Below are 15,761 nucleotides of genomic sequence, written 5' to 3' on the forward strand. Positions count from 1 at the left end.
CAGTAAAAGCATTAATATTGATTGGTGGTGATTCACAGCCTAGAAGTCTGTGCTCAGGAAAATGCATCCATTTGTTCCACTTGTGGATTACAGTGCTCCAAACTTTAGTACTTTTAGAAGGTACACACTGGACATAAATTACATTTCATTTTTATGCTGTGAAATGTAGGACGACCGTTCGCAGCTAATCTCAGTAAAAGTGGCTAAAATAATTTTTAAAAATAAATTTACATTAAACTCATATTTTTACTGAACAGTTTAGGACCAAAGAATATGCTATGGATTTTCTGATCAACTTAATTGTGAATTTTTCCCCACCCCCCACCAACCCCCGGCCCCTAGCCTGAGAAAAGATCCTACATTAAAGAATAGTGGATACTGAAGAGTACCCCTTTTGTTCCCCTTTACTGAACAAAACATACAGAAATTCAGAAAACATGGTGGTACTGCTCAAATATTACCAAGTGACCTTTATTTCACAAAATTATCTCCATTAAAATTATTTCATATACCACTGTTATTATAAGATACTATTTAAATGAAACACAATTGGCAAATTCACAAATCATCCGCTTTAAGTCCTTTCTCCTACTCTGAGGCTGCCCACATTAGACAGAGTTCATTCCCAAGCCTGAGTAACCTAATGTTTTTAGATTGACATGAGTTAGGACTTCCGTATTGGGTTGAGTGTGCATTACACCAAAGGAGCTTTGGAACCATCTGTCACCTAGTCCAGGGCAAAGGCTTAGATTTTCTTTTTCTTTTTTAAGGCTTAGATTTTCTATGATCTTTTGTGGTTTTACCTCAGCCCATTACTGAATCAATTAGCCAGCTTCTGGAAACCACAGCCTACGGGGGATAAAGTCTACTGTCATTACAAAGGACAATGGAACAATACAAATTCTAAGAGTTTTAGGAAATAAGAAAAACAAGGAAAAGTTCTGCATGAGACCTACATTACTTTTCTATTGCTGCTTTAACAGATTACCACAAGCTTAGAGACTTCCATCAACACAATTTTATCACCCAGTGGATCTATTTGTCCTAAGTCCAAAGGTCTCAGGGGGCTTTACCCTCAAAATGAAGGTGTGCAGGGCTTTATTCCTTCTGGAGGACGGAGGCTCTGGGGGAGAATCTATTTTCTGGCCTTCTCTAGCTCTAGAGGCTACCTGCATTCCTGGGCTTGTGGTCCATTCCTTTATCTTAAAACCAGCAACAGCTTGTCAAGTTTTTCTTACAAGCCTCTTCTACATTTCTGCCTCCCTCTTCTTCTACAGTTAAGGACCTGGCATCGGGCCCTCAGACAATCCAGGATAATCTTATTTTAAGGTCAGCTGATTAGCAACTATAATTCCATCTGCTACCCCAAACTCACTTTTGTTTTTTGCCCTAACATATCCATAGGTTCCAGTGACTAGGACATGGACATCTTGGGCCAGGGGTCATTAATTTGCCAATCACAAACCTGAATAATTCTAAGTTTGTAGAGCTGAATACACAATTTCTTTTAGATGAGAACTTTGTCTATCTAGCAAATACTTTTGATGGGTCAGTCTAGTCATGGAAAGGAAGTCTTTAGCCAGGGCCAATGGGCTAAGGCAGAAACAGCAGGAATCAGCCCAGAGAATAAAGTGATTAAGAATCATGGGGTTTCAGAGACACGTAGATAAGGGCACTCTAAGGAGGGAAGGACCCTGCCTCAGAAGTACGCCAGTTGAGTGAGAAATCCCCAAGGAGAAAGAGCCAACACGTGTGAGAACAGGGCTGTTAAATATTCAACTAGGACCTTGGCTGTGCTATACACCAGACCTCTCCTGCCCCGAATCTGAGTAAAACTCCCCAAACCGCCTGCTGCAGTGGAGACATGCTGTGTTTTACACAGAATCAAGACATCAAGAACCTAGGAAATCGTTCCCAAAAAACCCTTGCAGACTGATGGCACTGGACATGGGGGAAAGGGGCAGAGGTGGCACAAGCCATTGCTATTTCCTTTACAGAGGAGAGGAGCCCAGCTCCCACAGGAAGCTCAGAGTGTAAATGCTTCCGGGACTGCAGCCTGCTGCAGGGCAGAGACGGGCTCACCTGAGAAATGGCGTCTCTGTTGCTCCTGTCGGTGCAGACCAAGATTAAGCCCACTGAGCCCACTGGCCATCTTGCTGTCTTGGCTGTTCAACCTGCTCTGGCTAGACCCTGCTTCAGAAACAAACCACAGTAAACCTTCCCCGAGCCAGTGTAGACCTCCTCAGCCAACGGTGATACGTTAAGTTTGAAAGTCAAATCCTATTACACAGGCTATTTATACGAAATGACAGGGAGAGGCCTGACCATCACATGCTAATGAGAACTATCACTATGGGGACAAGAGAGTGGGCAACTGATTAGGTTCTCTCCTGAATCACCCAAGAGATGGCTGAGCACAATCCTTCCTGACAAGCCAAGTCAGGCCCAAACTGTAGTGTGATCTCTTGGCAAGTTGAAAACAATTAGAGAAGCAGTCAGTACAGCGAGTGAATTCCTGTAGTGTTGATCAAGGCCTGGAGAGATTTAGCCCCCTGTGAAAGGACAAGGTGCTCTGAAGGAGCTAACTCAACTACAGAACCTTACCTTCCGGGCATTTAGAAGGCCTCTTCCACTATGTACCTCAAGGCTGAATCCATCAAAGGCCCAATTCACATTGTGAGTGAAGTGGCCCACCTGAAACATCGCTAGCATAGATTTGTATGACTCTTGACTTGGCCAATGCTTATTAGTTGGGGCCCAGGCCAGCCTGCCTCACCTCTGCCCAGCGGGATAGTAGTGGACTCCATGTTTGTCTTGTCAACTCCTCACTCTTCCTTTATGACTAGCCTGAGGAGCATCTTCCTTCACATGCCAGGGGATGGGTCAGAAATGGGTATATGACCCACTACTAGGCAAGGAATTATGATAAAAGGTCTTCTGGAACTTTCCTTGGGCCATAAGGTTTTTCTTTTTCCTCTAGAATGTTTTAGTATCTTAAAATCCTCCCTAGGATTGCTACAGCCATTCTTTCAGCAGCCTGATGAAGCCAACAGGATGAAGGGAGCAGAAAGGAAAAGAATGTTTCCTTGTTGAGTTGCTGAATCAACCCCCTACACATCAGGACTTCCTGCTCAGTGAGAGACTGAGTATGCTGGCTATTTAGTTAGGCCTGCCTGAGCTGGAATGTCTATAGGAGGCATTTAGGCCAAGTGATGTGAAAATGTCCCACTCAGAACCTGTATTTTCAAAAGCAAAGTGCTAGGTGAATGGAGAGAGTGGTCATTTGTCACTCAAGTCACTATACCTGGAGCTCTGTGAGGCTGGTTGTAGAGTATAGGCATGTTAACAGTATCATGATGAGACAACTTCCTGTGTCATCCCCACACATGCAGGCCTCCTGGCACTGGACTTCCATCAGAGAAGTCTGCTAGGATTCTCTTTCTTATGGTCACAAAGATTCTAATAAACATATGCCTGGGAATTTGCCATTGGTTTATTAAGACTAACAGTCTCTATAAAATGGCTTGGTTAGAATTCAGTTACAGCATAAAGATTAAATCCAAGCTCAACACTGAGGATGGAAGGCAGGCAGCCAGAAAAGGCAAAATTGGTTTAGAAACACATTTCCCAACAGCAGCAGGTCAGCCACATCTGCTTGGTGGTGACCCTTTTTGTCTGCAGCTACTCCAGGATGGGAAAAGAAAATGAGCTTGCTCTTAACTGTTCACCATCAATTCTACTTCCTATTTGAGATTTAAACATCTAACAAAACTTCTGTCTCTTAATTAAGAGATTTTCATCCCCCATGGGTATTCTTGGTGAAATTCCCTAGAAGGGGACATCTGTAGTAGTGAAAAGTGACACAGGATGTGGGGTACAAAAGTCCAACAATTGGCACTTACTGGTTGAGTGAACCCAGGCAATTTTATTACTTCATCCCTGAACCTCAGTTTCCTCATCAGTAAGATGGGGATAATAGCACCTATTTCATAATTACTAACTACATTAATGCAAGGGAAACACAGTAGTACGTACCTGGCACATACTAAGCACTGAGCAAATTCAGCTATTATTTATATATGCTGATGTCTTCAAATAGGGATGGAATCTTAATACAGAAAACAGGAGGTGTCAGCCACTCATATGTCCTCTTGGCTTCTGAAACATGAGCTCCCTGACCCCAGTTCATCCAAGCACATGGGCATAGTTTTCCTTAATCTCTGCAGAGGTGTGATTTGAGACAGTTGTCAGATGGCTTCCAACTGCATAACTGAATAATAAAAGCAATTTTGGCTGTTTTGAAGGACTAGACAGTAGTAGACTTTAATCTTCAAACTTGATGGACTTGGAAGCATTCCTGTCAATATAAAAGATTTTGTCTGGAGCAGAGGAGAAGCCGAGGCCAGCACCACGCTTGTACTTCCAGCTCATGGCCCGGTCATAGTCCTGCTGCAGGTTCTGCTGCAGGGCGTCGGCTGCCTTCTTGTTGAGAGCCATGTTGGGCCTTCCAATTGTGTTAGAGGGGCGGCTGAATGAAGGGGACATGTTTTTAAAGCCACCCATAAGTTTGAGAAATTTCAATTTCTGTTCCTCGTTTTCAAAACCAGCAGTATCCCACTGGCCAAACTGAGTTCCCTGTGGTAAGAGAAAAAATGTGGTTATTTTCCTGGTTTCCGAAGCCCTGTCCTTTCCCCAACCCCAGCCTCACCAGGGAGGATCCAGCTGATTAAATGCTTGCAGGCACAGTGCTTATAAGCACATCAATGGACTGTCTTCTTAATTCTAACAAGAGCTCTATAAGGAATACTGTTAGCATTCCCATGCTACTGATGAGGAAATGGAAGTCTGCAGCCTAACTGGGAGTACACACTCATTACTGACCCTGCGGGAATTCCATCTCAGGTCTGCCCAACACCAGGGCCCACCCTGGAACTGCCTGCCTGTCTGCTTTACTCCTCCCCTCACTCACAGCAGAGAATGGCACACCTCACCTCACCTCCCAGCACAGCTCACCTCACCAGCTAGCCATTCTTCCCTCAGCCTAAGGTTTCTGAAAGTTGGAAGGAGGAGGAGGGAAAGTGGGATCTGAAATGCACATCTCTTTGCACAAGCACTGCATTTTACAGCAGGGAGTGGAGACCTGGAGAGGTCAAGGATCACACAGCTGAGTCCGTGGGTGAGCCAGTCCAGGAACTTGGGGTCCCACTTCCTGTCTAGAGTACTCTACTACCTATACACAAATCACCCATGTTCCAGAAAATCCAAGACAGTCCCTCAGAGGAGCTGCTTAAGAAAAGACCCCTGTCCTTCCCATATCTGTGAGAAACAAGAAACCCAGCTCAAGAAAACTATGACTTTGAAGTCACAGAGACCCAAGGATCAAGCCCACCTGTGTGACCCTAGTCAAATCACCTAACCTCTCTGAGCCTCAATAGCCTCATCTGCAGAATAGGTGTGCAACACCCCTCTCACAGGGCTTTAGCTAAAAATCAAATCTGATTTTACACCAACAACCCAGAGCACAATGTTTGGCACACCTTAAAACCTTGATGATTTGTCATTCTTCCCACCCTACCCTGATTGCTGACCTTTATACTCTCTGGGAACTTTCCACTTGCAAGCCAAATGCCAGCTTAGCACTTATTTCTAGGTCAGTTTTGGGAGAACAGTAAGAACCAGTCATTGCTACACCTGCCCTGAGTGAACTAGTAACAAATTCTCCCAGCTTCATAGTGACCCAGATGTAGGCATAATTACAGCTTCCCAGGCCTACAACTTCTAGAATAAGACACCACCTTTGACAGTCCTGCACTGGTTCTGAGGAGAGTGCTGCCAGAGGCTGCCCAGTCATGGGTGAGCTAGCTCTTCCAAGGGCTGCTGACCCACTCATAGGGGACCTTCCCGCAGGGGCCCACAGCCAGTCTGGAATCCTCACCACTTGCCTCAGCAGACAAGTGGCCTTGGGTCCTGGGAGGCAATGCCTCCTAAAGCGTCCCCAGCAGATGCCACCCCTGTGCCCCAGGATCTCTCCCCCACCAATAAGGTCTTTTAGGCACAGCCTCTGGGGCCACAGGTTCTGAATGATGCTGCCCTGTTTCTTGCTTTCCTCAACTCAATCAGGGTGTTTTATCCGATCCGCTCTGTTCAAGAGGATGCGATGAAAGAGCTACTGAGGGAAGACACATAACAAAGCCCCTCTCCATACCCTACTGGGCCAGAGTAGAAATCACATTTTATAGGTGTGGAAACTGAGGCTCAGAGCAGAGGCTGCTTACCTCAAGTCTCACAACTAGAAAGTGGCAGAGCCAAAACTGAACTCAGGTTTTTTGATCCAAGTCAATTGTTCTTTCCTGTGTTCAACTGTGAAGGCTTAAGATAGTGCAGGAAGGCAAGGCTTCCCTGTCATCTGGATCCTTCTTTCTCTCCCTAGCCCAATCCAATCGATAAACAAGTCTTGATGGATTGTGAAGTTTTTTTTTTCTCTTTCTCTACACTCTCTGCCACATCTCAGTCCTCACGCCTGCAGGCTGAGCCTTCTAACCCACTCCCCACTCTCCCCACATAAATGTCTGCCCCCCCCCCCCCCAGCAGCTCCCACAGCACTAAGAGTCCCATGCATGCTCCCTATGATGACCCCCGAGTCTGGCCTGGTATGGCCCTCCAGTCTGCCCACATCCCCTTTCATCCCTCTTCAGCCTGACTTCATGGTCCTCATGCTGCACTCTCTCCTGTCCCCTCTCTTCAGGCCTGATTTGGAAGTCTCCCATTCCAACTGGACCTTGAAGGCTGTCCTGAGAGGGGCCTGCCACCACAACACTCTTACCTCTGCCTCCTACCCCGGTCACCATCCACTGCTGGAAAGCATTGTCACATGCCCTCAGTGACTAATGCCCACCTCTCCACAGCAGGAGACAAAGGTTCAGGCTTGCTTATCTTGCTTGGCCAGCTATCCAGGAGTGAGGCAAGCATCTTTTTCAGAAAGAAGGAAATTAGCTCAGGACAAGTTCTGCAGTGAAGACAGCCAGCAGGCAGATTGGACCAGCACCTAGGGCCTAAACTAACATGGTCCCCCATCACTCTACTCTGTTCCTCCCGGTGCTAGGTGAGGAAGGAGGAGTTAGGATGCCAGGGTATGCACAGATGAGGGCCCCAGCATCAAACTTACTGTCCACTTCTTTGGTTCAGAAACTTCTGTTTTGCCTGACTCACGATCGATCTCTTCTTGCAAGGCCTTTCGCCTCACCTGAGCAAGAGAGAGGAAAGAAAAGAGGGAAATGGGACACAGCTGTTTTCCTTTGAGCTTAAAACCAAACACTAAGGGCAGGAGGACAGGACGTGACAAGAGGGAGGGCAGCTTTCCTCTGCTGCAAACTGGGGCAGGCATTTGTCAGGAGTATCCTCTAAGCATCCCAAGGCTGCATCGCCTTGGCCTAAAATGTGCATCCTCATTAATCTTTGTTTTGCCATTCTTTAAGAATGAACTTTAATACAAACTGAGCCTTATCCATCGTCAGCACTAGAACTTTATTGCCTGTAACAGCCATACTACGTGGAAACTTTCCCAAAGCATGCTGCCTGAAGCCCTGCATGTACAGGGCTTACATGTAACCCTAAACCTGTACAGGAGATACAGTAGTTAACTTTCAGGACAGAACTGTTTTCTAGAAAGAGCACTAGAATCAGGCACAGGCTAGTTTGAATCCTAGCTCTGCCATTAATGTGTATGGCCTGGGGTAAGTACACTTAACCTTTGTGTACTTTGATCTATTTACCTGCAAATAAACAGAAATATCAACTTCCTTGAAGGATAAATGGGAGAAACAGACTGTAATAGAATTCCTAATAAATATATATTCGGTCTTCATCCAGTTTCTGCACAAAGCTCCTAAACACCTTGTGATTTCCTAAGGAGAGCAATCAAGGTGTCTTTTGTTATGTCAATGAAGCAAATGTCAGAAAGCACCTAAGGATGGGGACTGGTTGCCAGATTAACCAACCCTGTGACCATCCCTGTAACCAGAGGGTTGGAATTTTCAGTCCCTCATCCAGCCCCTAAGGAAGGAAGAGGGGCTGAAGGGTGAATCAATCACCAAATGCCAACGATTTAATCAATTGTGCCTATGTAGTGAAGCCTACATAAAACCCCCAAAACGAGGGTGTTCAGAGAGCTGCTGGGTTGGTGAAAACATGGAGATTTGGGGACAGTGGTATCCTTGGAGAGGGCAAGGAAGTTTAGTGCAGTTCCCCATACCTTGCCCTAGGCATCACTACCATCTGGCTGTTCCTTTTATTATAAACCAACAATCTAGTAAGTAAAAGGTTTCTCTGAGTTTTGTGAACTGCTGTAGCAAATTAATAAAACCCAAGGAGGGGGTTATCAGAACCTCCCATCTATCACAGCCTGGTAAGAAGCACACATGACAACCGAGCTTGTAACTGGCATCTGAACTGGGGCATGGGTAGGGAGCAGTCTGGTGGGACTGAGGCCTTAATCTGTGGGATGTGACATGATCTCCAGATATATAGTCCCAGAATTGAGCTGAATTGTAGGACATCCAGCCTGTGTCCAAGAACTGCTGATATGGGAAAAACTTTCACCCCACATTAAAATTTTTGGGTGTAGAACATAAGAACCTAACAGAGTGCCTAGTACACAGAAGGTGCATCTTATACAATGTTGCTAGCATGGCTCAAGGCTATCATCAATGGACTAAATGACCCTGCTGTTTGATATAAAAGCTTCCAGGACCAATATTCCTGGTGAACATAGATGCAAAAGTCCTCATCAGAATGTTAGCAAACTGAATTCAGCAACACATTAAAAGGATCATTCACCACAATCAAGTAGGATTTATTTCAGGGATGCAAGGATGGTTTAGTATCTGTAAATCAATCAACATTAACAAAATGAATAAAAATCATATTCATCTCAATACATGCAGAAAAAGCATCTGACAAAATTCAGCATCATTCACACTAACAACTGTCAACAAAGTGGGTATCAAGGGAACGTACCTCAATGTAATAAAGGCTATATATGAAAAAGCATAGTTAGCATCATACTCAATGGCAAAAGGCTACAAGCTTTTCCTCTAGGATTAGAAACAAAACGAGAATGTCTACTCTCATCACTTTTATTCAACACAGCACTGAAGTCTCTGCCACAACACATAAAAAAAAGAAACAAAAGGGACCCAAGTTGGAAAGTACAACTGTCACTACTTGCAGATAAAGTGATATTCTATGTAGAAAACCCTGAAGACTCCACCAAAAAAACGATTACCACTAAAAAATGAATTCAGTATAAGTTGCAGGATATAAAGTAAATATATAGGAATCTGTTGCATTTCTATACACTAATAATGAACTATCAAAAAGAGAAATTAAGAAAACATTCTCAGGGCACTTGCATGGCTCAGCAGATTGGTTAAGTGTCCAACTCTTGACTTCAACTCAGGTCATGATCTCAGGTCGTGAGATCATCTGTTTAAGATTCTTGCTTTCCAAAGGGAGAGATCTGCCCACCCCCACCCCCAACCCCACAAGATCTCTTAAAAAAAGAGAGAGAAAGAGAGAAAAAAAAGAAAGAAAACACTCCCATTTACAGCTGCATCAAAAAGAATAAAATACGCAAGAATGAATTTAACCATGGAAAATTGTAAGACACTGATGAAAGAAACTGAAGATGACATAAATAAATGGAAGGATACACCGTGCTCATAGTCTAGAAGAATTAATATTCCTAAAATGTCCATAGTACTCAAAGTAATCTACAGGTTCAATGCAGTCCCTACCAAAATACCAACAGCATTTTCCACAGAACTGGAAGAAACAATCTTAAAATTTGGAACCACAAATGACCCCAAATAGCCAAAGCAATCTTGGGACACAAAAACAAAGCTGGAAGTAGCACAAACTGTACTACAAAGCAGCAGTAATCAAAATAGAATGGTACTGGCACAAAAGCAGATACATTTAGGCAGATTAATGGAAGAAAACACAGCCCAGAAAAAAACCCACATTTCTATGGTCAATGGATCTATAACAAAGGATCCAAGGATATACAATAGGGGAAAGATAGTCTCTTTAATAGGTATTGGGAAAACTGGACAGCTATACCAAAAGGATGGAATTGGACCACTTGCTTATACCACACAAAAATAAACTCAAAATCGACTCAAGACTTATACGTGAGACCTGAAATCATAAGAGTCCTATAAGAAAACACAGGCAGAGCATCTGGGTGGCTCAGTCACTTAAGCACCTGTCTTCAGCTCAAATCATGATCCTGGGGTCCTGGGCCTGAGCCCCAAGTTGGGCTCCCTGCTCGGTGGAGAACCTGCTTCTCTCTCTCTCTGCCCCTTCCCCTGCTCTCTCTTCTTCTCTCAAATAAATAAATGTTTTTTAAAAAGGAAAAAATATAGGCATACATACTTGGACATCAGTCTTAGCAATATTTTTCTGGATTTGTCTCCTCAGATAAGGGTAACATCAAACTAAAAGGCTTTTGACCAGCAAAGGAAATCATAACAAAATGAAAGGGCAACCTACTGAATGGATGAAGATACAGCTGACCCTTGAACAAGTGGGGGGTTGGAGCACGGATCCCCAGAGTTGAAAATCCACCTATAACTTTTAACTCCCTTAAAATGTAACTATTAGTAGCCTACTGCTGACTGGAAGCCTTACCAATAATATAACAATTGATTAACACAGATTTTCCATCATATATATATATATAATACTGTATTCTTACAATAAAGCTAAAAATGTTAAGAAAATCTTAAGAAAAAATACATTTACAGTATTGTATAAAAAAAAAAATCCAAGTACTTTTGCCATTCAAACCCATGTTATTCAAGGATCAACTTATTTACAAATAATATATTCAATAAAGGGTTAATATCCAAAATACATAAAGAACTCCTACAACACTAAAAAAAAATTTTAAATGGGCAGAGGACCTGAATGCTTTTCCAAAGACATATGAATAGCCAACAGACATATGAACAAATGTTCAACCTCATTTATTATCAGAAAAATGCAAATCAACACCACAATGAGACATCACATCAGTCAAAATGGCTAATATTAAAACAACAGGAAATAACAAGTATTGGCAAGGATGCAGAGAAAAGGAAACTCTTGCACACTGTTGGTGTGAATGTAAACTGGTGCAACCACCATAAAAAACAGTATAGAATTTCCTCAAAAATTAAAAATAGAAATACCATACAAGCCAGTAATTCTACTTTGGATGTTTACCCAAAGAAAAGGAAAACACTAATTTGGAAAGATATATGTACCCCTATGTTTATCCCACCATTATTTACCATAGCCAAGATACAGACACATCCTAAGTGTTCACTGATAGATGAATGCAAAAAGATGTGGTGTACATGGGTAGGCGCAAATGTGCGTGCGCACACACATGCACAGCACTGTGGAATATCAGTCACAAAAAAGAATGAAATCTTGCCATTTGCCACAATGTGGATGGACCTACAATGTATTAAGTGAAACAATTAAGACAAAATGAGACAAAACAAAACAAAACAAAACAGAAATGACTCATAGAAAACTAATGGTTGCCAGATGGAGAAGTATAGGAAGACTGGTGAAACAGGTCAAAGAGATTGAGAGTTACAAAATTCTAGCTATAAATAAGTCACAGGCATGTAAAGTACAGCATAGGGAACAGAGTAATACTGTAATAGCTTTGTATGGTGACAGAAGTTAACTACACTTACTGTGATGAGCATTCCATAAAATATGTAATTACTGGATCACTAGGTTGTACACCTAAAACTAACATAACGTTGTACTTCAATATTAATTTTATACTTCAATTAAAAAAAAGTTTCCAGAGCCTTGTCCTCTCTTCTAAGGGCTCAGGTATAACGAACTGGCTGCCCCAATTCGTGGCCTTTCTTCCTCCCTTTTTTTTTTTAATAGAATGAGAGAGTGAGCACTTGCGAGTGTGGGGCATGGGGCTGGGATAGGGGTGGAGTTGGGAGGGGAGAGAATCTCAAGCAGGCTCCACACCCACCATAGAGCCCAACCTGGGGCTCAAACTCACAACTGATATCATGACCTGAAATCAAAAGTCGGACACTCAACCGACTGAGCCACCCAGGAGCCCACTCCTCCCTTTTAATCTGCTACCGACTATTAGTCAAGGTGATTATTTTATACACGTTCAAAATGACATAAAACAAAGTGATGGTTGTAAAAGTGAGAGAAAAATGATGATATATTCCTATAGTGGAACCATGCTCCACATGTGGAATGACACAGATGTGCATATACCAAATTGAAAAGCAATTCACCAGTTAAACGATAAAAGTTAAAAGAACAGTATACACGGCATGATTGCACAGTGCTTTAAAATCACACATATACAGTTACAAAGGAAAAATCTGGAAGAATATAACAAAGAGTTAATGATTATTATTACATGGTAGGATTTCAGGTTGCCTTTTTTTCAGGTTGCAATTTTTTAATGCAGTAAACTTTTACCACTTATGGGAAAAACAGGAGAAGACAAAAAGCTTCACTTACACTGAGGTAATGTGTCACCCAAAATGGTTAAAAGTATTCTTAAAAATAGTAAAGTCATCAGCAGGCACAACTAAGAAGTAAAAGCCTTGCTGATACGACGTACACAAGCATAGGAACTTTCAAAGTTCCAGCAACTTGCTGCATCCTGAGTGGCTGAGGATACCTGGGAAAGGAATTGTCTAGAAGTTCCTAGACAGGTCAGAGCCCCACCTCTTTCCCCTCCGTGTGGTTGCCTGGCTCATTACTGTTGGCCCTGACCGGGGCAATGTGACTATGACCTGAAAAAGGCTGGGGAGCTCCCATTCTGAGGGGCCTGTGCTTTGTGCCAGGCCCTGGACTGTGCGGTCAGCATTATCTCCTAGATCTCCTTGGCCCCACTTTGACGCACCACCTTCAGGGAGAGTTCCCCAGTGCCCCAAAGGTATTAGGTTTGGAACTTCCGTGGCATCTTACAGACCTCTTTATACTCAGCTCATTTGCTAGTAGTCTCTGGTTTCTTTCTCTCCTGGAGTATAAGGGTCATGGGATAGGGGTCATCTCTGCATCACATCCTATTGCTTCTCTCAAGAAATTACTTGTTGACAAAACAAAAGAATGTGGTAAGGTAATGGCTGCCGCTTATTAAACACAGATATAAGACAGACCCCTGCTGAATGCCTCACAAACACAAATTTGTTTGGTCTTTGTAGCCACCTATAGGAGGGTCAGTGAGGTTAGTGACTGCCCAAGTTCACCTCGTCAGTAATGGTCCAAAGCCACTGCCTTGCCTATGCTGCTACCCCCCTATCCTGCCAGGCCTCATTTGGTCCAGGACCAAACAATTACCCCAATTCCAGAAAGTCGTACTCCAATATAGAATGGATCTACCCATGGGTCTGGGCATGACAGAAGCAGAAGTTGATCCACAACAGAGTAACCTCTCTAAACACTCCTGAATCGAGGTCAGGAGATGGCAATGCATGGGCCTGGGTGAGCACATGTTCCCTGCCTTGGTTGCAGTTCCTGGGGTCACACTCCCATCTTCCCCTGCAGCAGTTATAAGGAGGAGAGCCTCAGCCTGGGATTCTGAATAACCAGATGGGCCCTCAGTCAAAGCTACGGTAGTGAAGGGGTTTCCCAGCATAAAGTAGGGGAGGCCACAAATTCCCTGCTGCTGGAGTTGTGCCAGAGGCTAGCTGGGAGCTTTTGGGGTCCCTAACATCTCTGGGACCAGGATCTTATTGCCCTGTAGGAGACAAATGTGTGCGTGGCAGGTGGCAAGACACATGGGAGGGGGACAAGGACCTGGGCCATACCTGGTCTATGTGCGCCTCATCCATGTTGCCTTTCTTTTCCAACACCACCTCTAAGTCTGTGTCAGGCTCCTGCACAAAAGGGCAAAGGGAATAAGAGTCAAGCATATGGTGGCTTCTGTTCCAGCAGCCCAGCAGCCCAGTGAAAGTCCAGAAAAGACCCAAGACCGCAGCACCACCTCAACCCCTGTCACCCACAGAACTTCTGAAATCCTCTTGCGGAATCATGGAGAAGATGCTCACCGATTCTCCCCTCAAAACAATGGCACTGACCCATCTGACATATGAAGAAATGAAGGCTCAGAGAGGTGAAGGGACCATCATGAAGTCGCCCCTCAGCTCAGGGACAGGGCTGACACTAATGCAAGTCACCTGACTTAGGCTTGGTGCCACAGACATCATCTTACCTTCCATGGCACCAAACTGCAACCAAGCGTTCTGCTAATGAGGGGGTGGGGAGTGACAAGGGACAGGTGGGCTCAAGGCCCTAACCGGGGGTTTGGGAGGGGAGGGAGACCCTGCAAGCAAACCCATACCCAGTTCTCTCTACACTGGCCCCTTAAACCCCACCTTATTCCTAGTCAGTGCCTTCTCTCCTGCCTGATCAACCACAATAGTCTCTAACACCTGCTTCCTCACCCCCCAACCCTGCTCCATTATGCACAGCAGCTCAGGTGAGCTTATGGAGGAGCAACTGGCTAAGTTGGTAGACTCTTGATCTTGGGGTCGTAGGTTCCAGCCCCGCACTGAATACAGAGATTACTTAAAAATAAAATATTGGGGGGATCCCTGGGTGGCTCAGCAGTTCGGCACCTGCCTTTGGCCCAGGGCGTGGTCCTGGAGTCCCAGGATCCAGTCCCGCATCAGGCTCCTGGCACAGAGCCTGCTTCTCCCTCTGCCAATCTCTCTATGTCTATCATGAATAAATAAATAAAATCTTAAAATAAAATAAAATCTTGGGGCGCCTGGGTGGCTCAGTTAAGCATCCAACCACTTCAACAGGCCAGACATCTCCTTGGAATAGGACATGTACTATCTCATTACCCCCTGCACATCTACGCACACACCCCAAAGACAGGAATGGAGGTGTGGCCCTGGCATAGACAGGGGAGGCTATGGGCCTGTGGAGTCCAAGTGCTCATCTCCTTCCTTCCCTCCCCCACTCAAGGAAGCTTGTCAGGATGTAGACAGTGGATCTCTGCTGTCTTCATCAGAGATAGGTCTTCCTCCTAGAAATTGTCTTTTCCCCAACTTCAGTAGGGTTCAGGTGGGAATGATACCCCACGCCCCTCCCCACTGGCTTCAGATCAGGGTTTCTGGTTTGTGTGATCCAATCGATCTGAGAGCAGCCTTGAGACTTTTCCCATAATCATTTCAGAGGAGCTATCTCTCTCACTTTGAAGACAGCCTAACTACTAGGATGAAATCCTGGAGCTGCTGAGACCATCTTGCTGTGGGGTAGGAGGTAGGAGGTACGTGTTTGGGACCAAAACCAATTAAAAAACATATGAAGCTTAGAGCTGGGGAAAGCCACATAGGCATCTCCTACTATCCAAATCTATTTGATCTCTAATTCACGTACACTGACCACAGAAAAAGAGCTCAGAGAGCTATGGACCATGTTATCTCAAACTATTTGGTTCTTGAATTTTGGACAGCAAGTGACCAAGAGTTCAGAAAGTGAGAGATTCATTTGAAAAATTTATTCCAATTCATTTAGATCTTGAGTGAAGATAGTGAGAACTTGGGTTGAGTTTCAATAACAAGGGATACTTTTATTATTGAGGGTACTGCATGAGCACCTGGATCTAGCCATACCTGAAGCTAAATATCTTTTAACCTTTCCAGTTACATGTCTCAAATCTCTTTTCTGGCTAAAGTCAGTTTAATCACGGTTCTGCCAGGTAC

General features: G+C 44.2%; 1 protein-coding gene across 4 annotated transcripts in view; it reads right to left on the reverse strand.

The window, feature by feature from the left end:
- The window catches only part of KNOP1 (lysine rich nucleolar protein 1), a 33,428-nt gene that overhangs the window by 13,287 nt on the left and 4,380 nt on the right, over positions 1-15,761 (reverse strand). For 3 of the 4 annotated variants that reach the window (XM_072835972.1, XM_072835974.1, XM_072835975.1), the window contains exons 3-5: positions 13,857-13,925; positions 7,166-7,243; positions 445-4,635 (exon numbers count right to left, since the gene is read on the reverse strand). In XM_072835972.1, coding sequence (XP_072692073.1) covers positions 4,324-4,635; positions 7,166-7,243; positions 13,857-13,925 — 459 coding nt within the window. In that variant the 3' untranslated portion in view covers positions 445-4,323. Of the gene's footprint in view, positions 1-444; positions 4,636-7,165; positions 7,244-13,856; positions 13,926-15,761 lie in introns of those variants that run through there. The other variant, XR_012035540.1, reaches the window with a different exon arrangement.

The sequence above is a fragment of the Canis lupus genome, chromosome 8, assembly GCF_048164855.1.
Source record: "Canis lupus baileyi chromosome 8, mCanLup2.hap1, whole genome shotgun sequence".
Taxonomy (NCBI): domain Eukaryota; kingdom Metazoa; phylum Chordata; class Mammalia; order Carnivora; family Canidae; genus Canis; species Canis lupus.